Below are 27,859 nucleotides of genomic sequence, written 5' to 3'. Positions count from 1 at the left end.
ACCGGGTCATCATCACCAACATCTATACACACCACCACAATCATAATATCGTCACTAAGTTAATCACACACCACAACCACTAACACCAACACCCCCATCAACACCAACACCACCACCACCACCACCAACAACAACAACAACAACTACACACTACTACATAGGCCTACTACCAGTAACATTATCTCCATCGCCACCAAAACGCTCCGCTGCCATCACTATCATCATCAAGAACACTGCTACAAATACCTCCACATCCACTACCACTACCACCGCCAAACACTGTTGCCACCACAATTACTATCACCACCAGCAGAACACTCCATTACCACAACTACCACCACCACCATTTCACTCCATCACAAACTCCGGTGGTATGTACGGTGTATAACCACCACACCTTCACGACCTGGTTGTATGAAAGTCACTCAACTCCCTCCTTATCCCCCGGACGGAAGATGGTGGACTGCAAGGGAAGGGGAATTTCAGCCTGCAGTCCATCGGGTTAATGTCCAGATGAGACTGGGGTAACAAGAGCTACAGCAACAACAACAACAGCCTACACACCCTTGCACATCAATTTTCATTAATCCAACATAAACGTCTGCGTCCATTTTCTCGCATCAACATCCGTGCCCTTAACCCCTTCGGTCCAATGGAGTATTTGTTTAATTGTATTATTGCTCTCTAGACGACTTTAGTGGACTCAGAAGAGATATTTCAAATAGGAGGGGTTACTTATATAGTCCTGATAACCCCACTACTCGTAACTACAACAGGTCTTTCCCCAGGTTAAATAAAATGGTACCTAGTAGTAGTACCGTACTAGTAGTAGTAGTAGTAACAGTAGAAGTTGTTGTTGTTGTTCTTGTTGTCTTTAGCACCGTCAGGTGGAAGAATTAGATGCATAACATGGGGTTACCCAGTGTAAGCTGGACTACATTCTCTTTTACTCTAACTTGGCCTAAAATTGAAATCTATCGAATGCTGAGTTGCAAAATTAGATTACTACTATAAAATGATGCTAGTCATAAAAAAAAAGTGCTATGAAAGGGAGATAGAGTCATGATATGGTCTCTTCCTGTCATTGAGCTACTTGAGATGTGCCGTAAAAGAACTAAAATGTTGGCCAAGTTAAAGTACTGTGTAAGAATTAACTCTCTCTCTCTCTCTCTCTCTCTCTCTCTCATTTCAGGATCCTTTTGACTCCCTTCAGATGATTATACTTGTCTGGCGTTAGTTGGAAGGCTGTTCTGATAATAAAAGAGTTAATGGCGTCGGGATTTATACTTTTAGGCTCGTATTATCCACCTTCAGCTAAATTCAATCGTCTGGCGTTGGCTGAAAAAAAAAAGACATTTCGATCATGAGAGAGTTAATATCACATATGTCCTTGTCCTTAAAATCATCAATGTCCTTTTCTTTATCGCCTTTGTCCGTATGCTCCGTTTCTTTGTCCTTAGGTTAGTGTCTGTGTGTGTGTGTGTGTGTGTGTGTGTGTGTGTGTGTGTGTGTGTGTGTGTGTGTGTGTGTGTGTGTGTGTTTTTATCAACACACTTGACTATTATCATCTACAATGTCCTTTCTCTCATCAGCATCTTTTCTCTTATTAGTGTCCTTGTCCTTACCTCTGTCCTTGTTCATACCACTGTCCTTCTCCTCACCACTGCCCTCCTAACCAAAGTCCTTGTCCTTGTCTTGGGCACTGTCCTTGTCCTTAGCGCTATCCTTGTCCTTACCCCTATCCTTGTCTTGTCCTTGTTCATACCACTGTTCTTGTCCTCACCACTGTTCTTGTCCTCATCGCTGTCCTTGTCCTTACCTCTGTCCGTGTCCTTACCACTGTTCTTTCAGGTTATGGAATGTATCTTATGGTGGGGAGGACGGCCAGGCATCCATAGACATCCACCCACGTCCAGACCACCAGGTAAGTTCTTTGTCTGTCTCTGTCTCTGTCTCCATCTGTCATTTCTCTGTCTGCCTGTTTCTGTGTTTCTGTCTGATTCTGTCACCACCTGTCTGAGTCTCTCTCTCTCTCTCTCTCTCTCTCTCTCATATTCATTCATTCGTCAGACCCATTGTAATAGCCGAGGCCCCAAATTTAGCTCTGTTTCCATTGCTATTGTGCTCCTCTGACAACAGTGAAGGGAGGTCGAGTTAACACACGTATAAAAAGGCTGGGTTTGAATGTGTGCGTGTGGGCTGGTGTTGCAAGGCTGTCGCTCGGAACCATTCTGTGTTACTACTTTCTTTTTCTCACGCATATATTCATTTTTACACACACACACACACACACACACACACACACACACACACACACACACACACACACACAAATATATCTATATCTATATCTGCCTGTCTACCTATCCTATCTATCTGTCTACCTATCTATGTACCTACCTGTCTATCTGTCTGTCTCTCTATCTATCTTTCTCTCTCTATCTATCTGTCTATCTATCTATCTAGCTATCGAGAGAGAGAGAGAGAGAGAGAGAGAGAGAGAGAGAGAGAGAGAGAGAACATAAGAGGAGAGGACAACTGCAGTATATAGGCAGGCTGGCCCATGCTAAGCAGCACCCAGAAGAGTAACTGAACTACTAAAATGAGGTAAGGATAGCAAAGATGAAGAGAGAGAGAGAGAGAGAGAGAGAGAGAGAGAGAGTACATCATAACGCAGGGTAACGATAATGCAACAGAACATTGTATATTTTATTGTATCATTCAGTCAGTCAAGGTGTGAATTAATCAGAGTACAGTATATGCCCATTAGCTATCATGTCTGTTTATATGGTAATTCTTGTCTGTATATCCTATAGACACAAAGCTGACAAACCGTGCATAATAGCGCTCCACCCAACACCATAAACCCTCACATTTGTTGTTGGTCCTGCTCGTAGCTCAAATATGAGCCTGTTGTGTTAATAACCAAGCCGACGGGAAAACATTAAGGGAGCGGAAGCCACCAGTCGACGGAAGTGAGGTAACAACACAACACCCAGCACACCGCTTCCTGTGCCCAAGGACGTAGCCACAGGGGAACGGAGTGGGAGAGGGGGTAGATGCGGAGATGGTTGTGGGGGTGAAAGTGAGGGAAAGGGAAAAGGAGACAGTCTTAATCCCCTTTTGTCCCTTCAATCAGGTCTTTTAAGTTTAAATCCTTCCTAAAGACGAATTTATTCAGCTATAGTGAGACTGCGTGAACCGAAAAGATCAAACACAACCTTCATATACCCATTATCTATAAATGGCGTTCCCAAACCTGAACAAATCGCCGAGAACTGGTTAAAACAAAAAAGTAGTGGGACTGACGGAGTTAAAAACAGGGAGACCACATTCACTGGAACATCATTATGGGCTCTGTTTGACTTTATGGTTAGTGAAGGTTCCACCATATTATATTGCAGGCAGTCTGGCAAATGGAGGTTCTCATTAAGACGAGTGCAAAAGTATAGATAAAGGCGGAAACATGAGGACCGTAATATTGGGCGTCGCTAAGCCAATTAAAGTGATATACCTTGCGTCCGATAAAGCTTAAGATGTGACTGGCTGAATGAGCAGGCCCAAAAAAAAATGCTCTTGCATCTAAAAATAGAAAGTCCTCAATGGCTATGTGCTTGCTTGTAACCGCATCACTAGACAGGCAACTCAGCAGCCACTGAGCTAATTAGAAACTATATGCAATTATTAAGCATATTAGCTGAACTGTGGTGTCCAGAACTGTTTAGCTTTTGCCAAATTTATAAGAAACATCAAGTAATCGTAGGAAAGGTTAAAACAGATCCTAAGAAACAATCTAGTATTTTTTGTCTGGACACAAGTTGCCCTAGTTATATCAAAAGCGATAAGGTAGTATTTAAACTATGATGCAGTGGTAGTTGCTACGAATGAGGTTAATGACCCTCGTACAGTCGACAGGCATTATTCTATAACTCCTTCTCAAGGGGTATGGTAGTCAGTGCATATTTTTCACACAAAGAGATGGCCCTCCTTGCCACACACATGCATCACACTGTTCATTCTACGTACCTGATGATTTTAGCGACCAGAGATAATATGATACTGTGAACTTTGCAGAGGCAGCAATACGGATGCAGGAAGAATGGACCGGACCAGAGCGTTGAACCTGAATTTGATTACCATTTATTACATAACATAAATGTCCAGCATGCAAAGCAGATACGCGGTAAACTATAATGCGACTGAGTAGCAGTATTAGAGAAACCACATACATTGTGCAGTATAAGCAAACAAGTGGCTGTATATATATATATATATCTATATATATATATATATATATATATATATATATATATATATATATATATATATATATATATATATATGTGTGTGTGTGTGTGTGTGTGTGTGTGTGTGTGTGTGTGTGTGACATTACTATATACCTGTATATCTTGTACTTCTTTATTGTTCAATTAGGAGCGTAGAGGCCCGGAACTAGTATATATAGACTATTTTAGGTCAGTGACCAGTCGCTCGTCCGTAAGTGGTACTGTGTGAGCAATGAACCCTCCTACCCCTTGAGTATAAACCTTTATGGGCCATGATTGTAAGAAGCTATTGGCTTGTTGGTCAATGTAGTGTCAACTGGAGGGAGCACTATAATGAGTGAGTGGATGGTGGGCACTCCCCACGCACTTCCAACCTGATAGGTAAAAAGCTATAAAAACAGATCGGTGCTTTCATCCTTCTTTCATACTCTGCCTACATTATTTTACAGGGGGCTTGGTGGCTGCAGAGTTATTAATACATAGTCAGTTCCGTTCCCTTCCTTTCTCTTCCCTTCACGTAATTATATTACAGGGGGCGTGGTGGTAGCAGGGTTATTAATACATAGACCATTTCCTTCCCTTCACTCCATATTAGTTTACAGGGGGCTTGGTGACGGAAGGGTTATTAATTCATAGACCATTGTCTTCCTATCTCTGTGCGTCACACTGTTTTGCATGGGGAGTAGAGACGGCAGTGTTTTTAATACAAAAACCACATCACACCATTATACAGGGGTGTGGTGACATCCCTCAACTCCACATTATTTTACAGGTTGTGTGATGGTGGCAGGTTTTTTAATATAGAAAGTATTCCGTAAATAGTACACCACAAGAAACCCACCTGGCAGTATCCTGTGTGTTGTGGGGACGGTTCAGTCTTCCGGTTTGAGAGTTGGTATCGTAGGATGATTAGGAAATGAATTAATGATGCATAGTAGATTCATAACACTTACTGGACCGTCCCCGCAACACTTGAGATATCAGCAGGCGAAGTGAATGATGTGGACCCACCTTGCCTTCGCACTCAGTCTTTCATTCTTATGTATGGTAGTGTAAGGCTGAACTTAACACACACACAGCGGGAAAGCAAACTGTCCACGACCTTTAACACACTATTCGTCCCTGGTATACGAGGGTATGTACGTTGTGTTCATAGTTATAAAGCTTAATCTTTGGAGGTTGATTTAGGGGGTGAGTTAATGGACTGAGGTCTAATTGTGTCACTCCATTCAGGCATGCAAAGTGTCTGATAACTTGAAGTTTCCATCTTAAAACTGTCATACCCATTAAGCTGGGAAGTCAAAGAGAATTCTGCTTCTCTTTTACTTCACAGTGAACCTCTATCATCATTTATCAAACACTACACTAAATGGCAAGAGAATTTTAAGTCTTCGGTGAAACAACATTTACTTATTTTCATTAGCTGTCACAAACCCCAAGACACTTCGCTCTACTCTCTGTTATCCATTATTACTGTAGACTGAATCAAACCCACCTCTGCCACATTCTGTAGACTTTCAACTTTAATCACCATTATAACATTATTCAATTCATATAATATTGTATACCAACTTCCTATGGCAGCAACCACGTCTGTACTCACAGAATAAGAATACTTCTTTCCCATGGTTTCCCTGGTGATCTCGCTGATCATTTTACTTTGAGATCAACGTCTCTTTATCACTGCTTTTTCTTTATCTTATTTTGATCTCTCCCAGTACGGTTCCTACTGAGATACCCTTTGCTTGTATGACATGCCCCGTCCTGTGGACTTCCCAAAGGGAATAACTTATTTTTATTTGTTAACTAGTCTAAGACCACACCTACAAACTCTTTTTCTATTAGTTACTAACATTTAGCCACACTTATTGGCTTTTTCCGTATTTGTTAATCAACTTCCAATCATGCCCCAAACTCTCTTCCTATTTTGTCAGTGATTTCCATAACCACACCTTGCAGTCCTTCTAATGTGTGACAGTTTCAGACTCCTCCTCTTAAGCATACCTTCTTTCAATATATCTGTTAACACTTTGAGAAGACCACCTGCTGTGTCATCCACTTTCCCATGAAAGTGTTCCAGGCTCTCACAGTTTTAGATGACAAAACCCATTACTCTCTCGCCCCTTGACCTTCTTGACTTTCTTGACCCTTGTTCTTCCACGTAGGCTGGCCGACCCAGGGGCGACACAGAACAGATGTTCATAACTTTCTCGCAGCCAACAGGACCACAATACCTGTTCGTTTCGTTTTTAATTTCCACTTTATTAGCACAACTTCATGCGTATTGCCCATCTTCGTGTTTATTTCACTTCACTTCAGGTGTTTGCATTATTGTTCGTTACGTCATTGTTTTTCACTTTTCACATTAGCTACACAGTACTATATTCTGGAGGATGGGAATGTGGCAAAGGTGACATTACCTCCCGCCACGGAAAGGAGTGTCAGAGCCAAAGGTCATCTCTCCCACGAGGCACCTCGCTACTCACACAAAAAACTCACAGCCCTTCTTTGCCTCGCCAAACACCTTATACTTTTCTTTCTAACTGCGGGCACCACAAAGAAGAGCCCTATATATTGGCCACCCTGCACGTGTCATCGCCTTCCCATCCTTCTATGTCATTTTACAGGGGGATTGGTGACGGCAAGGTGTGGGGGTACGCTGGGGGTGAGGCCGGGAGTCACCTACGTAATCACATCACCAGGATACCCAGGACCTTACCCATCATTCACAACATGCCAGTGGAAGATCTTTGTAAGTTAAACAAATATGAACAGAATATGTACACATATATTCTGTCCACTTTAACTTGACCACAAATTGTCAACTCTCCATCCTGAATGCTGAGCTATAAACAACAGATTAATCGTAGAATATGGTGCTAGTTACGAAAAAGTGCTGTAGAAAAGATGTTGAGACGTAATGTTGTCTTTTCCTGTCACTGTGCTACGGGAAATAAGCTACAAAAGGACTGCTATCGCCACAAATATAAAGTAACTTTTTTAAAATTTCCGTTCAGAGTATCTTATTTTAACCCCTTCAGTACGGTGCAGGTCTCCCTTAACCCGTTGCATTAAAAAAAAAAAATCTTACTGCCACTAAAACCAGCAGACAATTTGGTTAATTATGAAATATATTACAGAGACTCGGGCAGAAACAGTCTCCACTAAGCTCTTCACACCCTGATTTCTTTCCCCAAGCTGAATAAAAATCTGAATGTAACAAGAATATAATCCAAAATATGCCATCGAACTGAACGGATTTATGTAAGTAATATTGTCTGGCGGTAGTAAGCACAGAATCATAGAGATGTAATCACTGTTGTTGTTGTTGGTGGTGGTGGTGGAGGTGGTGGTGGTGGTGGTGGTGATGATGATGATGATGATGATCAGCCCCAGTCTGTCTGGCTGAGCAGACCCATCAACCGCAGGCAAGCGACCGCCCCTGTAGGGCCGCCCTGTGCAGTGAGATAATTTTCCCTTGCGATGGCATGGCGCAGGGAAAAGAGTGGAAGATTGGTCCCTGGATAGACTCTGCAATTGCTTCTCTGCATCCAGTTAACGGGGCACCATAGTAGGGTTCATATCACTCTGTTAACTGGTTATATGGTTACCACCTAGCGCAGTAAATGGTTACGGGAAAATCATGAGGCTTAGGTGTAAAGCCAGCTGACGTGGAAAGATGAGTTGTAAAAGTGACAGGAAGGAAAGGGAAAAGTAGGAAGAGAGGAGGAAGTCGTAATAATGCAAGAATAAACTGAATATGACCTAAGCTATATTTGGGGGGAGGCGGTGGCTCAACCGGTAGAGAGGTGGCGTGCGGTCCTAACGGACCCAGGTTCAAACCCCGGCTGGGGCAGGGAACAGTTTAAGGATTTGAATTTCATTAAATCAGGCTTTACTGATCTACCAGAAGACCCGCCGATATGTCGTAAAAATACCCCCGCTAATACCAATACACCAGTCCTGTATGAGATAGCCTTTGCATGTATTCAATATGGACGGTGGGTGTTTGCGCCGAAGTGGTGACATGTAGAGGTGTATGGTATGTAGGAGGACTGCTGGACCTTGATAGCAGACTGTGAAGCCTATGCCCAGAGTTGGACACATAAAAAAAAAAAAAAAAAAAAAAATAGGTATCGGTGCACATACCACGCTAAACAGTATTTCGCCACAGACAATGGAAACAACAAAATGCTTGTTGGTTCTACCCCACGTTGGCAGCCCTGGTTTCATGCGAATGCAAATACTGCTTTCTTACGACATTTCCTACCTTCACAGTAAATATTGCTATTGAATGCACATTCTTAAGAAAATAGAGTAATCTTACTGAGATAAAAGTTGTACTGAGCTTTTAGTAACACTGGACCCCTCCTTTGCGATACATTTTTGATCGAATGTAGCCTGTGTCATGGGACTGAAGGAATTAATTTAATATATCAGTACCGCTGCACCGATATAACTGAATGATTTTGATCCGTAATCGTGAGCATATCGTTACCCAGATATGTTAAGGGAAAGAGTATTGCCATGACATCAAACTTCTTCCCCACGCCACCAGTCCTGTAATAACTATACCGTACAATATTGCAATGCTGACGGTCGGTAACAACGTAAAGTGATAGACTGTCAATATATTAGGAGCCATCTGTTGGTGAGTGGGTAGGAAACGAGGCTGAAGAAACGTCCCTAAGAGGTCAGTTCGTCCACCTTCCCTCAGCAAATGGGAACTGGTACATAACAGACTAATGAGAATCGTATTCTAAGAGAAGAATGGAACTCATTAAGCCTTGATTGCCCGCTGTCCTCGTGCCATTGACAGGCATTAATTCTAAGCATTCTATATCCAGAGTTGGATCAAACCAAACTTCCCTGGGCAGAGATTCACAAACTTACTTACGAACAACATCCTCCCGTAACTCAGATTTGTTTATAGAGGAAGGACAAGGAGTGTGGAGCAGGAAGGACAAGGAGAGTGTGTTGCAGGAAGGACAAGGAGAATCTGGTGCAAGAAGGACAAGGAGAGTGTGGTGCAAGAACAATGAAAGAATGGCGCAGGAAGGACAAGGAAAGTGTAGCATCTTTCCATATCACTTCATTCTGCACCAACACGTCTCAGTTACGAAATTTTAATCATCATGAGCCGCTGCCTTTTTCTGCAGGAAGAACAAGAAGGGTAGAGGAACATCCTGATGTCCCTCGTTCTTCCTGCTAACCAAAAGCTAAGTTAAGGAATCTGGATCTCACCCCTATAAAGTAAGGTGTGTTTTTCAGTGTGGGTAAGGGAAGAATTTGAAATTCACCCCTAAAGAGTAAGGTGTGGTTTTCAGAGTGTGGTGGAAGTTAAGGGAGAAAGTTGAATATCACCCCTAAAGAATAAGGTACAGCTTTTGGACTGTGGGCAAAGGAGGTAGTTGAATCTCACTCCTAAGAAGTAAAGTGTGGTTTTCAGTGTGGGCAAAGGAGGAATCTGAATCTCACCTCTAAAGAATAAGGTATAACTTTCAGAGTGTGGGCGGAAGTTGAGGAAGGAATTTGAATTTCACCTCTAAAGAAGAAAGTATGGTTTTCAGAGCGTGGGCGGGAATGGGCTTGTGGGTGTGAGCTGCCCTGTGTTTGATCTGGAGGCAGCCACTCCTTGCAGCAACGGGGCCTTCCTAGCGCTGCAGGACCCACCCAGTCAGCAGTACAAATGGTGAGTAACTGATCAAAATGCAAGGATTTATTTTTGTAGGGGCTAATTTTTCTAGAGAATCAAGGCTAGCTGTTGTTGGCCAGTTACCCCTCCAGACTAGAATGAAGTGTGTGTGTGTGTGTGTGTGTGTGTGTGTGTGTGTGTGTGTGTGTGTGTGTGTGTGTGTGTGTGTGTGTGTGTGTGTGTGTGTGTGTGTGTGTGTGTGTGTTCTTACCTAGTTGTAATTTTAGAGGAAGACCAGTCTTGTTACTTTGTATCGCTATTAGCAACGTAGAAGCCACAAATATAACTATGATAAATCATGGCTTGAGAAGATGGTATTCACAAAAATTAATATATTCATAATTCATATAGTTGCCAAAAAAGTACAGCATATTAATAAAGTTGCAGGATTATTAATAGAGTTATATAGAGAAATCATAACACTCACCAAACACCTACAACCCGTACGTTCCTACAGCCGGTGAGACACTGACGTTGGTGGTAGCTCCCCAGTGGTGACATGACCTACACTCACATCACACACCTACGTCAGAGTCCTATGACCAAACTTGACTCATACAAGATACGAGTAAGGAGGCCAGGACCTACACACAACCATATTACACAGAACTGGTCTAATTTACAGTTCAGAGAAGACTATTCTTTCCTATCTGTTATCCACCTTCTTCACAGACCCGGGATGAACCGCATCAAAGAAATTCATTTGTTAATGATCCAAAATATTCACACTTTGTAACACCTAAAACCAATATCTTATGAAACACTGAATACACAAACTAATATAAACACCCATAAAATACCAGTTACTTAAACAAATATGGTTGCATAGTTGCATAACCGTTTGACAACAATGACGTTTATTTTGGTCACAAGCAAATTATTCTGTTCATCTAGGGTAAGCCTGCATGTACTTAAGTGATGTGTTTAGTCATTACAATTCTGATGGTGGAAAGCCCTCCCTATCTCCACCTGTACTGGATACACTCCCGTACTCATAAGCGCTGATGAGGGACGCTTTCACTCGGTGGCAACTGTCAGCTTCCTCCCTGTCCCTCAGTAGAAGGATGGTGGACTGCAGAAGGGCAATATCAGTCTGCGGTGCACTAGGTTCATGGTTGAGCCTAAGGTCGCAACAACAACAACTACCACCACAACCAGTATTACTACTACTACAACTTCTACTATGACTACAATTACTACTACGATGACGACGACGACGACGACTACTACTACTACTAATGCAACAACTCATCTGTATCCCACTCAGGTATTGTGGAAGCACTGGACCTCAGGACGTGGCCTCTAGGTCAGCCTCCCTCACGGTGTACTTCTGGGGTGGATGGCTTAGCGCGAGCGGCAAAAAAGGACTGTACTGTACTGTGACTGTCCTTCCCTTCACCCCCACTGTCCCACCAACGCCATCACCATCAACATGCCGTAAGTCTCTCATGTAATTAGCGTGTGGAAGAGAAACTTGCACTCTGTTGGAAGGACACAAGTCAAGCGTTAGAGTATTGGAAATGAGTTATTGGAGAGGAGATTGTGGAGTTACACAAGATAAACAGATAAGCAAATGAACATTGTGGTGGTGATGTAGATGTGACTGAAGGTGTTACGAGAAATACTCTGAGATGGTTTGGAGAATGAGAGACTGACCAGAAGTGTTATGCAAGTGAGGTGGAGAGGGGGAGGGGTGAAGGGAGGGCAGCCAAATGGTAGAGGACTGGAAGACATGGGGGTGATTTGTACGTGGCCACCCCTTGCGGGCTTATGGGATTAAGGCGTCGGGCTATAGATAGGTAGATGGATGGATAGAGGGCTATAGATAGACAGATAAATAAACAGATAGATGGATGGATGGGTGGATAAGAGAGAGAGAGAGAGAGAGAGAGAGAGAGAGAGAGAGAGAGAGAGAGAGAGAGAGAGAGAGAGAGAGATTGCAAAGGAAGTATGCTAGAAAGTTTCGTAAGATCACAAGAAAACTATTTTGAATATATATTCTGCTAGTACTCAAGACCATTACCATAACTTTCACCTCACTATACACTTCTCGTATCAGACCAGATAATAATCTTTGCGACGTTGTGGTACAAGTCTCTGGCTGGAGAGAGAGAACGCACCAAGGTTCGACTCCAGTAGGTACGGTAGTCGAAGATTTGTCTATCATGTAAACGCATCCAAGGACATAATGTGGTTTCCTATGCTTAAATTATCAGAGCTACAAAACCCATGCCTGGAACCTGGATCCTTCTAGGCCGAAAAGAGATAATATGGTATGACTGTTACCGGACCTTACTCTCATTATATTCATATCCAAACTCATGAAATTCAGCCATAACTCCCTTGTGTGTGTGTGTGTGTGTGTGTGTGTGTGTGTGTGTGTGTGTGTGTGTGTGTGTGTGTGTGTGTGTGTGTGTGTGTGTGTGTGTGTGTGTGTGTGTGTGTGTGTGTGTGTGTGTGTTCATAAATTAGTATTTTCAGAGGATTTCCCGTCTTCTGTATCTGTTTAACCAAACATTTCTTTTAAATTTATGAGCAGTTTCAGCACACACAACTTCATCTGTTGGCTGGGTGTAACACCATCTCTACACCAAAAGCTTGCTGGCTTGGGTGGGAGTTTTGCCTCACTGCAACTCAGGAAGTTCTCGCCTGCACTCGGCCACGTCCATTGAAGCTACATGCATTGGTTACAGTGATACAAAACTCCCGCTCGCCCGAGCAAGTAAATGGTGTGGACGCGCCCTTAGACCTAACTACGAGATAAAAGTTCTATATGCTGAAACCATTCATAAGTTAACAGAAATATTTAGTGAAATAGTAACAAAAGGCGGCAAGCTTTGAGTGTGCACGCGGCCTAAGACTTTCTGTGTGTAGGGTGTGGTCGTCGAGGTACCAACACGAGGATAGTGGGTGGGAGTGACGCCTCGCTCCATGAGTTCCCCTGGATGGCCCTCCTGTTGCTGCCTAGTGGATTATGTGGTGGTACGCTCATCAACGACCGTTTTGTTCTCACCGCCGCCCACTGCATCGACAGGTCCGTGTCATCGTTATTCACCTGAAGCGGGGGTGTTCGAGAGGGACGACTTCATGTGATGGAACCGATATTATCAGGCGACTTAACTGCCTAATTATACAAACGTCCCTCAATTCCCTCCCTAGTACCCAAAAGGTGGATGGTGGACTGCAGAAAGGCAGTTTAAGCCTGTAGTCTACTAGGTTCACATTTTAGATGCATCTTGGGCTACAACAACAACAACAACAACAACAACTACTACTGCCACCACCACCTGGAGTGGGGTCCTCAAACATGATTATTTACAGCCGTTTCCCTGTCATATTATATATATATATATATATATATATATATATATATATATATATATATATATATATATATATATATATATATATATATATATATATAAAACAAGAGGCATGAGAAGAATCTGCATTCTTCTTGTAAAAATTAATCACTGTTACGACGGGGAAGTGATCGTAAGTTTGTGAATCCCAGGCCCTCATCATCAAAGCCAGAGTTTTCCTTGACCCTTATATTTATCCACGTAGGAATGTGTCTGTGTAGGTTTGTGTTTAACTGCTGTACAGCCATGAGCAAAAGTCCACTGACACTTCTCTGCCGGCTGTGGCAATGGAAGGTGTTGCATGAACGATTTTTCTGTGCTTAACATTTTGATGAACACAACAAAAGAGTATGAAAAGAAAGGATAGTTTCTGTTGTCTGGGGAGGAATGGGACATATGGAACGCAGGACACAATGCCAGAACAGGATTGTCGGCTATTCTGCTCAAAGCTGTACATTTTGACATTTCGGCACTAACACTTAACATTCGTTTACACATACAAATTGCTGTATATATGCCTTTTATATCATCATAGCTAAATTAATTTGAGAACTGAACAAACATTTCTCTCAATGTCAGTCGTGTGCTGCCAAACAACGCTCTGCCTCGCGTGGTACTTGGTGAACATAAGAGGAGCGTCCAAAGCGAGACCCCCTTTACGCTGCACGTCCAAGCCGTCCGGGTGTGGCCCAACGAGAAATACCAGGAAGGGGTCTCCAAGGACAACGATATCGGCCTAGTGGAGTTGGCGACAATAGTGGATCTGGACCGCGTATTCCCCAACATCGCTCCTGCCTGTCCGCCCACACCCACTGCTTCAGACGGGGGATTAGCAGTGACGACCATTGGGTGAGGAAGCATGACTGGTGCTGTGTAAAGTCGTGAACACTAAGTATCTCTCTCAGATGACGTATTTTTCATTTGCTACCTCCAGACAGGGTCGCCTTCACGTGGTGGCACCGATGTGGCCTGACGGACCCAGTTATACAAACGTCCCTTATCTCTCTCCTGATCCCCTGAAAGGGGTGGTGTGTTACAGGAGGGCAACTTCAGCCTGCAGTTTACTGGGCTTACATTCAGATGAGCCTGGAGTTGTTACTACTGCTACTACTATTAATACTCATACAGTACCAATGCTACCACCACCACCTCCTCCAGACAGTTTTTTTTTTTTTTTTTTTTTTTTTATAGATCAGTGGAGGTTTATCGCCCTGGAGTGGTTGGAAATTTATTAAGCCCTTCACTACAAGAAATCTGATTAATGCAGTTTGGTGACGGTGACTGAAATGATACTGCGTTATTGGATCGGGATTGCAGAGGTTAAGTTAGGCTCCTATGACTCACTGTCGGGTGAAATAACAGTGTCTGGTGTTAGCTGGAACTGAGTACAGTACTAGAGTTGCTCCATTTCTAAAGAATTAATAGTGACAATATTAACTCTTAAGTTCCAGTGACTCATTCATTATTTGTATTCATTCACCTGTCTTTGCTGCATATTAGTGCTGTTTTCTTTCATACTTCATTTTTTTAAGTGGCATTCTTTTAGCGGTTTGCTTCATTTTGTCTCCTTTGTATTCATCTACCAGTCGTTTCTCTGTCTTTCCTTTCACAATTTTTTGAACCATGCACTCGATCGTCAGTCTTTTGTACCATTCTTTAATTCACTCATCCTTACATTTTTATCACATTCAATCGTATACTCATTTCAACATTCTTTCAGTCATTTGCCCATAATTCCAGCATTCTTTCAGTCATTTGTTCGTTATTCCAGCATTCTTTCATTTACTCATGATTCCAGAACTTTGTCATTTACTCATTATTCCAGCATTCCGGCAATCATTTACTCGTCATTCCAGCATTCAGCTAGTCATTTACTCATAATCCCAGCATTCTTTAAGTCGTTTACTTGTCCATTCTCTTGTCCTTTACTAATCATTCTAGCACTCTTTCAGTTACTCATCCATCATTCTAAGGTTGAAGAGGGATGCCTTCCAGCAGTGGCGCTGATTTAATTGAATGGTGGAGGTGCCTGGTTACATAACTGCCTCTTCCCTCCCTCCCTCCCTATCCCCTGAAAAGAGGATGTGGACTGCAAGAGTAGGGCATCTTCAGCCTGCAGTTCACTGGATTCACATCCAGATGAACGCTGAGCTACTGCAACGACAGCTCATCATTCCAACATTCTCCCAGTCATTCCAGAATTCTTTCAGTCATTTGCTCATCGTTTTAGCAGTCTGAATCATTTACTCATAACTTCAGTATTCTTTTATTCATTTAGCTGTCATTCCAGCATTCCTTCAGTCACTGACTAATTACTACATTCTTTCAGTTATTTACCCTTTTTCCCAGTCTTACTTAATTTACTCGCTTTTCCCTTATAGCAGTCTTTCATTCAATCATTCATTGCAGGTGGGGGTTCACTGCAGTCCCTGGCAACCGATCCGATGTGCTGCAGAAGGTGGAGATGACGACAGTGTCCCTGGCACAATGTCAGAGCCAGTACCAGGACAGCATTGTCACTGCCAACATGATCTGTGCTGCGGCACCTGGCAAGGACTCCTGCTTTGTGAGTCACCTTTGTGTCCGTTATGCCCCATTCCCATGGACTTTACTCCTTCACCATAACGTTGTTCTCTCTCTCTCTCTCTCTCTCTCTTTCACTTAAAGCTGTCCTTCTGCTGCAGAAGACAATGTCCGCTATACCCACAAGGATGGTATGCTTCTCATTGTTTTTGGTGCTAAAGTGAGTGACTGCAGACCAACCCTGGATCTGCAAACTTTTGCCACACAGTCGGCATGTCAAGTATGGGTTAGCTGGGAGATGTCTGTGCTGGTTGTACCTCCGTTGTCTGTGCTCTTCTCTGGCCAGGTTCTGAGCTTTAAGATTAATAGTTCCTTTGTTGTAGAGGGCTTGCCATTGTTTTCTGTCCGAGGCATTGGCTTAAAGATCTTTTGGTATGATGTTGCATTACTTCAGAGTTATCCTTTATGCTTCAGGGAACATGTGTCTGACCCATCTCAGCTGCATTTTACCCAACGTGGTTTCTGTGTTGGTTTTCACCTGCTGGAGAATTTGAGAGTGAGAGACGTTGTTCTCCCAGGTGAGTCCAAGAATGCACAGCAAGCACCATATGTGAAATGACTTAAGCTGTTTGATGTGACGCTGGTAGGTAGTCCAGGATTCAGCACCATATAAAACGGTGGAGAGGCATACAGCCGTACACTGATACCTTTGTCTCAGTTCTCAAGTTAGTGTTTTCAGAGACTCTGGATCTAAGAGGGCAAGGTTGATTTGTGTATAGACTTCTGCATCAGTGTTATATCTGTGAACGCACTACCAAGATAGGTAATATTCTCCACTTGGTTAACAATTTTGCCATTTATATGAAATGCAAGAGGCTCTGCTGGGTTGTTTCTCTGAGATATTTGCTTTTATTGACATTTATTCAGAGCCCCATTCTATGATATATGTTTGAGACAATGGTGAGGCTCTGTTATATGGCTACTGGGGTATGTCAGCGTATTGAAGCTCTACGAAACGAATCATTTCAGTCTTTGATTGTGCGTGAAGACGTCTGAGATTAAATATGTAACCGTCAAGATGGAATTGGATATTTATTCCATCATCAGGGTTCATTTGTAAGTGACATAAAAGGGTTATTGCAGTGAGATAGATGTTAAATATGACAGGAGCCAGGACACATCTCTGCTTTACTCCCACGTCTGCATTGAAGGGTTCAAATTTGCTTCCACCTACGGACACATAGGCATTCATGATATGCATGCTCTTCACCAAGGTATGAAATTTTCTTGGAACTCCAAAGTCTGAAAAAGCATTCCATAAAAGTTCTCTGTTGACAGTGTCAAATGCTTTTGCAAGATCAATGAATGCAATATATAAGTCACAGTTCTGCTCGTGGCATTTTTCTTGTATCTGTCAGGCGACAAAGATCATATCAACAGGTACTTTGTTCCTTCCGATATCCACACCGTGTTTCAGGAAGTGTTGACTCAGTCAAATGTTTTGTCAGTCTGGATAACATTATCTTGGCTAATACTTTGCCAGCGTTCACAAGGGGGAAGATGTGTGTTGCTGTCAGAGTTTGAATGCTCCCTTTTCTTCTTGTAGATGGTTACACAATCAGAAGTAAGCCATTCAGATGGAATTCGTGCTTGGTTCCAGATAACCGGTATGAGATCATGGTGGCACTGGTGGAGTAACTGACCACCCTCTTTGAGTAGCTCGGATGGTATGCCATCAGGGCTAGGGCTTTTATTTTTTAGGGATTGGATAGCCTTAACAGTTTCAGCAAGTGTTGGTGGGGCATCAAGATCTGCCCCTTGAGGAGCATTTGGGATGTTATAAAATATATTGTGCTCCATTGGGTTTCCTCAGTTCAGTTAGGTAATGAGGTGTTGTGTCCATCTTTCTAGTATTACTTGCCTGTTTTTCAGGAGCTCTCCTTTGATGGAATGCGGGTAGCATTGTGTTTGGCTGGTCCATGGAAGATTTTTTAAGGATTGCAGAACCCGTGTTGGTCATTAATATCAACCAGTCTTTGCAGCTCTTTTGCTTGCTCAGTCTACCATTTGTTCTTCATGTCATGCAGTTTTCTCTGGGTTTTACTTCCAAGATTCTGGAATTCAGTTTTTAGGGTTATGGAGCACGGATGAGTCACCCAGTTGTTATGTGCTCTATTTTTCATCGCAAGGTCAAGTATGCCATCAGCATTTTCAACAAACTAGTTTTAATGGTGGCAAGTGGAGAAGCCTAGGGTTACTTCTGCAGTGCTTTGAAGCAGTGTCATAATGTTCAGCCACTATGCATCTACGTTTGTTGTATTGTTGTCTGGGTCAAGTCAAGCGATGTGTATTGAGAGAGCTTGTATGTAATGGCGCTATGGAAGGCGTTACAAGTTGCCGCATCCCTGAAAATACGGCAGTTTAGTTTCTAGGAGGATGGTCCACTGAGCATTAAATTGTGCTTTGTGGGTGTATGATTAGTTGTAACTTGGCAAGTATGAGGTTATGATCTGTTGAGAACTCAGCACCTCTCATAAGCTCAGATTTCTTCGGTCTCACGGCATTACAGTGACATAAATTAGATGCCAATATCTAGATCCTGGGTGGATCCATGTGGTCTTGTGTCTGAAAATTGGTGATGATGATTAGACTATGTTCTTAACACAAGGAAAGTGGTTTAGGGCCATTGCTGTCCATGTTACCAACACCATGGCAGCCTATAATGCCATGCCAAAGGTGATTATCTTTTCCTACTCCGGTATTAAAATCTCCAAGCAGGAAGAGTTTGTCATTTTTGTGGTTCTGAGTGAATGGTAGCATCCAAAGAGTAATAAATGACAGTGTCCTCAGATTCACACATTAGGGCATAGGCACTGGTGAGTGCAGCATATTGGCCTTTAGAAAGTGGTATGTGCCAAGACATACCCACAGGCGATTCTTGGATCATCTGTAGTAGACTACTTCGGACTGCAAAGCCAATACCATGGTTTCTTCTTATACTGTCTGGGTATCCTGTCCACAAATAGTATACCCTTGTTGTGCTTCTGTTAAGTTGCCCTCTCCTGAGAGGTGAGTTTCAGACATGGTGGCAATGTCAGCTTTATATCTTTTCAATTTATGGGGAATAAAGACAGTCCTGCAGTGTGGTCATATGTCATGGTCTGTATAAGGCAAGTTTTGTTTAGTTCAGGTAGCAAGAGTCTGAGGGATTCTTTTAGTTTCTCGACCACAATGTGCGATGCCTTGACAGACACGGTAGGCTGCTATGTGCCCACGTGATGTGGAGCAGCAAATGTTTGGGTTACCTTTTCTAAACCCATCCCCATCAAGGGTAAGCAGTTGGTTGTCCATTTCTGACAGCTTAGTCACACTGGATGCTCCCGAAGGCATGTCTCCTATGTCGTAATGCCAGGGACCACTGGTCCAATGTCTTCTAAGTGCACTACTCAAGCTTTGGACTTCACCCACATCCATGACGTGTCGCATCAACCTATCCTGTCACAAGATGTTTTTTGATTTTGGTGAAAGAATACAGTGGAAGGTGAGTACAGCAGTGGGCTTGTATAATGACTGCTTTTGGGGTGATGGTGAGAATTCGCAGTCCTTACCACCAAATGACTTGCCTGTGATGATAGTACCAAGATTCACAAGGACCATCTACTGATCAGGATTGCTGGAGTCTGCCAGCAGCTGTCTGTCAAAACGCGCGCGCGCGCGCGCACACACACACACACACACACACACACACACACACACACACACACACACACACACACACACACACAAAATCATCAGAAAATTTTATTCAGCTAAAGGTTGTCACTCATCATCCTAATCCTCAGATTCTCTTTCCCTATCATCACCTGACCTTAGTGTACCCCACAGGATGACAGTGGTGGTCCTCTGCTGACCAAAGTGGGGCAGCACTGGGAGGTGGTAGGGGTTGTGTCCTTTGGTCCTACTGAATGTGCAGAGAACAACACTGCAGGAGTCTATACCAAGGTGGCAAGTAAGTGTTGGCAATGGCATGTGGTGTCAACTGTCAGTATTAGTAGGTGTTGGGAGTAGGAGTAGCAGTGGGGGGTGCTGGTAAACAGTGGTGGCAAGCAATGTTGGCAGTTAGTGATGACATGTAGTGCTGGTATTTGGCAAAGAAAACAACGCAGAAGTCTACACCAAGGTGGCAAATACCGGGTAAATGTTGGCAATGGTGTCAACTGCCAGTGTTGTCAGTAACTAGAGGGTGGTGGGAGTATCAGGGGAATGCTGATAATCAGTGGTGGCAGTTAATGATGGCATGAAGTATTGATATTTGTCATGGAGACTACAATACCGAGGTTCCACACCTACTCATCCCTAGTTTGGGTGCGGAATAGTAAGCAGGCAGCCTTCCACTGCATCTATATCTAGAGTATTTCTGAGCTTCTACAAAGGAACATTGCCTTGCCATGGCAAAAAAGCCTGTGTAATCCAGTGATCAATGAACCAATACTAGGCAGGTGCAACCAAACGAGGCTGATTCTAAATTAGCTATTGTCTGAAGTTATAGAAGTTACTGATGCAGTGATCCCACCAAACCAGTATCATGTAATGCCAATACATGGTCCTTAGTCCCCAGCAGCAATGGAGCAAATAGTTATGATGGCACCCCAAGTGCAAGCCAAAATTTTTCCTTTTATGACAATTTAGACCCACTAAAATAAATACATGTTGTTATGGTAAGTACCAGAAACACACACAGGCATAGTTGGGATAATAGTAGGTGATGAAAAGGCCACAGTATGGAAGAAACATACCATAGAAACTTGAGATGGAGCTGAAGAAAGGGGTTCCAAGCTAGGGGATGGAGGGTCAGTGGTCACCACCTGGGATTAACTCCTCGAGTAGGGCCTCATTTTTGAATCCCTTAACCCTTTAACCGCGGGCACTGTTTTGCCCCGACTGGCCTCTCCAGCGAGGGTTCCAGCAAAATGTAAACAAACCTGTAAACCTTTATAACTCCGCACAGAATAAAACTAGAGCAAAAAATAAGGTACCATTAGAAAGTACTAACCTTCAGCTTTGCAGTGATGTAGGTTTCATGACTTTGTGGACTTTCACTGGACGGGCAGTGCCGTTAGAAGTGAGCGATGTAAAATCACTATTTTTCGCCCCACACACCAGTACCAAATGCCAACCACTCTCTGATAATAATACTATAAACATATATGAACACTGCACATACGATAAACACCCACTCTGTGTTCACTGAGGTAGGTAAAAGGCACTGTAATTGCCCGCACGTCACTGCGGCCTCACACGCTCACTGACGTTTGGTTAGCGGCGATGTTTTCATTATTTCTAACTTCTGTTGCTATTTTACATATAATCTGGGCAATATACATTATATTTACACTGCACTTATTACTATATTGCGTCACTGTCGCATCACAGAATCACAGCAGTACCGCAGATTTTCTTATTACCATATCACTTATATACTGGCCATATTTACATAATTTTTTAGTTAAAATATCTCTTATTACTATATTATACAATTATTGGTAAAGCACGTCACTGTCGCATCACAGAATCACAGCAGTGCCGCAGATTTTCCTATTAACATATCACTTATATACTGGCCATATTTACATAATTTTCAAGGTAAAATATCTCTTATTACTATATTATACAATTACTGGTAAAGCACGTCACTGTCGCATCACAGAATCACAGCAGTGCCGCAGATTTTCTTATTACCATATCACTTAATATACTGGTCAATATTTACATTGTTTTCTAGGCAAAATATCCCTTATTACTACATTATCGCTTATACAATTATTGGTAAAGCACGTCACTGTCGCATCACTGTATATCACTGTCACTGTCAGTATTTACTCAGAGAGTGGTACTCGGCAAAGCACGGAGTCACACAGAGAGCGACTTGGCATTCCTGGCACTGGTGTGTGCTCATTTTTCTCGCCCGAGGCCTCCGTGTGGTGTTATGACACACTCTGCAGCGGCCCTGTGACAACCTGCCGCCTGCGGTGAGAGGCAATTTCACAAGCTGGTGCCGGCTCATGTAATTGCGGTACTCAAGACGGTCAGGTTGTGTGTCAGAGTGTCGCCTCGGGACCAATGCCGTCACCTGACCAAATCTTGCAAGCAGCTGCTGCACGACAGTCTTGGAGAACTGTCTCAGGGATGGTTGCCTTATGCCCCCGACTTGTGTCTTGTAGAGGAGGAAGGCGTTCAGCATGCACATATCGAGCATGTGGAGGCAAACCTTCCTGTACCATCGGGTGTTTCTCCTGAGACAGTCTATCTCGCCAATCATCATGTCCGACTTATCAACAAGTCTCATGTTGATATTATAGTCAATGACGGCATCTGGCTTCATGATTGGCTCTCCCGTCCTGTAGCTGACCTTCCCAGTTCTCTGCAATTCCCCCTTGTGGATGGTGCTGAGCATATTCACGACCTTCTTGTCGTGCCACCTGATCGCCAGAAGCTTGTTTGACTTCTTCAGGTGCACATCTCCCTTGGATGAGGATGATGCTTCAGGGAAACTTGGCCACTCTTTCCTGTGGCTCCGTACAGTGCCAACAGTGCCGATGCCGTGTTCAGCCAGGTATTTGGCGAGTTTCGGTACAGCACATGATTCCCACCAAAATACCTCTCCATCAGCAATTTTACTACGGAGCCAGAGAAGCCAAGGGGGTCTTTCCTGTCCACGTCCATTGTGCTTGCAAAGTAGATAACGAAATCAAGGATACACCCCGTCTCACAGTCACACAGCACAAAGACCTTTATTCCAAAGCGGTGGCGTTTGCTGGGGATGTACTGCATGAATTTGAGACGTCCTCTGAACAATAACAGGGATTCATCTATGACGACTTTTTGCATAGGACGGAAAAATCGCATAAATCGATCCCTAATCCTGTTGAGGAAATCCCTCACTTTCCACAAAGGGTCAGTTTGGGTCAGGTTTTCATTGTCAGCGAAGTGCAGGTATCCTAGCAGCTGTCGGAACCGATCTCGTGACATGTATTTGCCGAATGTTGGGATTGAAGTGATGTCATCAACCAGCCAGTACTCCTCCAACTCATGTCTCTTGATGTGGGGCATCAAGAACATGACAGCAAAGAACACATACAGCTCTCTGATCCCTACAGGCAACCACGACACTTGCTTTGGTGAGCCAATAGGTCCCAGCCCTTCTGTTGCACACTGAGCTGCATACCTATTGGTCTCATCGCTGACAAATTGCACGATATTGTCATCCATGAAGGCCAGGAAGTAGTCCACAAAGTCATCTTCTTCGTTGCATGGGAAGGCAGGCTGTATTCCGGCGTACGTCATGTCAAACTGCGGATTGTGTGGCTGAAAATCAGCACCGTCAGACCACACAAATGCATCCACTTTCCTGGTGCGTGGTTCAGTGGCAGTGTCAGGTCGCATTGCACTCTTTTCCCGGTGAGAAGGAGTTGAGGTGGAGGCAATGGGTGAGGCAGGAGGTGAGCGGGAGGGGGGTGAGTGGGGGGGTGGTGAGGGGGAGGGAGCTGGGTGGTGGGCAGGCGGGTGGGTTACTGACCTGGTGTGTGGTGAAACCTGACCTCCCTTTCTTCCCCGTTTATCACCCCGCTTTGCCCTCCGGCTGCCACGCATCCCCTTTGTTCTAGCCCGGCCTGCCCTGCTTACCCTGCCTGCACGGCCTGCCTTCCCTCACTGTGCAGGCTCTGGGAATTCATATTCCTCAGATGATGTTGACTGAGGAGAGGGTACGACAGAAGATGAAGATGATGTGAGGGCAATAGGGCTAGGGGAACGGGAAAGTGGTGGGAAATGCTTGCTAGGCCGGGTGTAGGAGACGTAGTTTTCCGCTTCACTCCCTTCCCACGTGCTACACCCATTTTCCCCATGGGTGCCTTTTCTTTTCCAGAGTAAGTTGTGGGCGGTGGGGGGGAGACAACATGTTCAATTTCATCACTGTCACTGCCCAATTGTTCAACCATAACCGGTTCCCCAGCAATAAGTGCATAATCATCACAACTTGCTGTAAGTGTATCACTCTCACTGCCACAATCCATAGTTGTACTTACAGTTTTATCCAGCTCTGTCCTAATTTCTGGGGTCCTCAACCCCTTCTGCCTCGCCGTCGGGAGTTCCTTCTTCAGTGTAGAGGTCAAAGGCACACTAGCACTAGGAATTTTCGAGGAGGAAGCGAGTGATGATGACTCGGGACGGAGCGCCATTGTCACGCACAGAGCTGGACAGATACTGACTGATGCGTGTCTGGGCAGGGGTGGGGGGGGCCCCTGGGGGTGGGAGGGCTGGCGTGAAAGAACTCGACAGCTACTCTTGCGTGAAACAATTGGCGCACAGAAAAAACGCGCAGTGTTCAAAATATTCACAAGCATTCCAGAATGACACCCGCGGTTTGGTCCAGTTTTTTCAATGTCATTCGGGAATGACACCCACGGTTAAAGGGTTAAAGCAATCAGAAACCATAAACTATGTCATTGTCATCATTCTCAGCAGAAACCAGCTTAGGTGCACAGTAATGATGTTTTTGAGCAGAAAAATGCACTGTACTGGAAGGAATGTTGATCTTCATCTCACAATGATAACAAAAACCACTTTAACCAAGTGCACTGGAAACAAGGGATCACTGTACAACTTAAGTTCAGGATAGAGTATTCCAATGAGACCATAGATGCTTTTTAGTATATGGTAAATAATTCATTTACATCTTACTACCAAAAATTATTTCAGAATAATTTCAACAGATAATACTGATAATAATGTGTATGCATACTTAACATACCAGACAAACAGTGCTGTACACAAATAACTTTGATTTCCTCCTGACAGACTACCTATCATGGATCCGGTCCAAGGTTGGCAATGCCCACACCTGCCATCCCACTTCCTAGTGTTGCAGTGTCTGAATCATGCCTTACACAGACATCACATTCATCATATGTCACGCGTTCTAACTGAAAACACATTAAGCACTATTACCCTGAACTGACACCACACTATATTTGGTATAACTCACACTCACTCCAAAAACTACATGCAACAGAAAATGGAAACCCCACCATAAATTACTTTTACTCTGATAAAACACTCACCCAGCACCACGTGTGGCACTACACTCACCATATAATATTCTTTAATCAGATACTAAAATCAAAATACAGCAGCAGGAAGAGAGAGATGAATTGCAAGAGTATATGGGATTACAGTACTGTATTTTCCTTGTTGTATGGACTGAGAGGAGATCAGTAACACCACCATGTATCAGCGGTTTCCAACCTTTGTATAACCATGACACACCTCCACACCATGAAATTATTTGTGGTATCCCTTTCTTCTCCCAGCCAAACTGCATGCTTATCAGCGACCTATAATCTACAACTGAAAAGAGCCAAGAGAGTGAGAGTGCATGTGTGTGTGTGTGTGTGTGTGTGGGTGTGTTTTAGTGGTCAGTTGTATTTATGCATCCACAACCAGACTATGATATTCCAGTAAAGTGATACTAACCAGAGTTGCCTCATTAAACAATCATCCATCGTGGATGAAATAAAGACAACAGTGTTTGTGGACTGAAGGTTAGCCCATTCATTAAGATAATGACTTGAAATCTTGTTCTTGCTACAAGCACATGTTTTTACTCAGCATGTGGGGGACTTCTCACAGTGAAAGAGTTAGAGAAAACCATGTACTAACCTCTGGGTTTATTCTGTCCATGGAGTCATATGCCTCACATTATACAGGTCATACATTCTCAGCCATCTACTTCACTTCCTCATATCTGATCATGCAAAAATACTTCTATATCACAACTTACTTCACTTCCTGCACTTTTGCATTCTTCATTCAATTCTCTGTACATTCCACATTCAGTACTTAAATATGCATACCCAGTACCTAGCTTTACTGAGCACTAAAAAAACATTGGAGCTTTTGGGATAGATCATTCAAGGGCAGTGGAATTCTTGGTCCTACCCCTCCTCCTTTTTGTGGTTGGCTTTTTTCATCTGACAGAACTGGGCCATTCCTATAACTTGAGTACTAAGTGATGGCTCTGTGAATTCATCATTATCATCATCTGGACCTCCCTTCCCACCCTGGGGCAGGGTAAGGAGTAGCAGTGTGAGAAGTAGCAATGTCCAGTCTTAATCATGAAGTATGAATGAATATCCATAGTTGCTACTCAGTCAACTCCCCAGTCTGACTACAAATGGCCATCAACCGAGCTGAAAGGGGTGGGGATCTTTGTCAAATTAAAATAAATGCGCAATATCACTACACTGTACAACATTCATCTTCATGGCACACAAAGTACTTCATATACTGGAAGTCTTCTCTCTTCCTCTTCCCCAAGGATACCTGCTGTAGAAATGAGAAAAAAGAGGACATGTATGTTGAACTGTAAAAGATCTAAGTACAGTATCTTTGTCTAGGAACAGCATTTGTTGGTTCTGTGGCTAAGTATGTGGCCTACAAATGAAAGCCAGTGGGCTAGGTAAAAATTTTAGGAGAATTAGAGCCTTCAAAAATGAAAATGAAAAATGATAATGAAAACGTGGCTAGTTACCAAGCCTGTACCAACACATTACATTATAGAAGTACCAGCCAGAATCCTGTTGCTAGTCATGAAATGCCAGAACTTATATTATCTGTATCTGTAATTCCAATTGTTTAGAGCCATTTTTGGAGAGTTTAATGTAAGGGCCTGGTATATGATGGGAAGAAATAGCTGTGATCTGTTCTGTCCCTGGTCTTCAATTGTCAGAGGTCTACTGTACTTAAATACATCAACTACTGCATAGATGCTTTAGCCCAAAAATATGCAATTGCAGTAAGCCATATTCAAAGACTATGTGGGGGGTGTTCACCATCCTCTCACTCAATGTATTGCCGCTCTCAGGTGACTGCCCTTTCCTCTTTTCCTTCCTTCCTCTTCTGTCTTTATTTCCTTCTTTCTTTCCTCTTCCTTCAGTCTACAGTGACTCTAAGTGACAACCATTTACTACTCTGAGTGAAAACCATATGACCAAACTTTGATGCCTGGTGCTTTATAGGATAATTAAGGCACTCCAACTAGATTGAACCTGTGTAGGTTTATATACAAGGGGTGATTGGGGTTTATTGCTCATGTAATGCCACTCAGGGATGTGTGAGGCTGGTCACTCTCATCTTAAATATCAGGACCAACTTGCCTAGCCCCAGGCTCCTGTGCTCCTCATGGGGCAACACAGAATTAGATGATGTACAGTATGTATAAGAATGAACACTTGTCCAGTAAGTATGGCACATATTAGCCAAAACAGGATTTTACTGCACAATAACTCTGTTACAAGTGAGTTGGGCTCACAAGAGGGTTGGGTAAAATACCAATGATCCATCTATTTGTGTACTACCAGATGCCTTAATCCTGGGGACATGATATATGCAGAAGGTGAGGCTGAAGTTAGCTTGGTAGCAAGGGAAGAATGGTTGGAAGAAATTTGGGGAGTTGTCTCACTTGACAATGAGTGGGTTCTCCCTCTGTGTAAGGGGGTCCTTGTATGCAGCATGTGTTAGCAGTGTAAAGCTGTACATTAGTGAGACTTGGGCAGGAAAGGAGGAGGATAATCATGGGCACAAATGTACAGAGATGAGATGATCAGACGGATGTGTAGTGTGTCCCTCAATGACAGGCCTGAAGGGGTCAGGACTGAATAGTTGAGAGAAGCATGGGACCTGCATGTACTTGTATTAGTGATGTGTTGACAACGGGTCGACTGAGATGGTTTGGGCCTGTGGAAAGGATGGAGAATAACAACTGGGCATGGAGGGTGAGAGGTATGAATGTTGAAGGCAGAGTCTTGAGAGACAGACCAAAAAAGACTTGGGACAAGATCATGCAGTGTGACCTCAAGAATAAGGGACTGAACAGAGAAGCTGCAAGAGATCCTGCATCATGGACAGCCATCATTAGGTGATTAAGGCTGAGGCAT

The 27,859-nt window shown here is 43.5% G+C and overlaps 1 protein-coding gene across 1 annotated transcript; it reads left to right on the top strand.

Moving 5' to 3' along the window:
• Nucleotides 1-1,062: 1,062 nt before the first annotated feature.
• Nucleotides 1,063-24,784, top strand: LOC145408822 (trypsin-1-like). The gene is made up of 9 exons (XM_080279466.1): nt 1,063-1,136; nt 1,852-1,924; nt 9,857-9,969; nt 11,249-11,418; nt 12,856-13,015; nt 13,923-14,192; nt 15,753-15,909; nt 19,752-19,875; nt 24,723-24,784. Exons 1-9 carry the CDS (start codon nt 1,063-1,065, stop codon nt 24,782-24,784), a joined length of 1,203 nt encoding a protein of 400 aa, XP_080135592.1.
• The last annotated feature ends 3,075 nt before the right edge of the window (nt 24,785-27,859 follow it).

Source organism: Coenobita brevimanus, chromosome 78 (genome assembly GCF_032717465.1).
Source record: "Coenobita brevimanus isolate Jiangsu-jjx chromosome 78, ASM3271746v2, whole genome shotgun sequence".
Lineage (NCBI taxonomy): Eukaryota > Metazoa > Arthropoda > Malacostraca > Decapoda > Coenobitidae > Coenobita > Coenobita brevimanus.
The sequence above is the reverse complement of the archived record's forward strand: the minus strand, read 5'-3'. Positions and strand labels throughout refer to the sequence as shown.

Excerpts from the sequence above, each read along its gene's own strand:
- LOC145408822 (XM_080279466.1), top strand. The coding sequence starts at position 1,063 with ATGATATGGTCTCTTCCTGTCATTGAGCTACTTGAGATGTGCCGTAAA. Across the intron at positions 1,137-1,851 it reads AAAATGTTGGCCAAGTTAAA|GTTATGGAATGTATCTTATG; the intron begins GTACTGTGTAAG and ends CTGTTCTTTCAG. Across the intron at positions 9,970-11,248 it reads CAGGACCCACCCAGTCAGCA|GTATTGTGGAAGCACTGGAC; the intron begins GTACAAATGGTG and ends TATCCCACTCAG.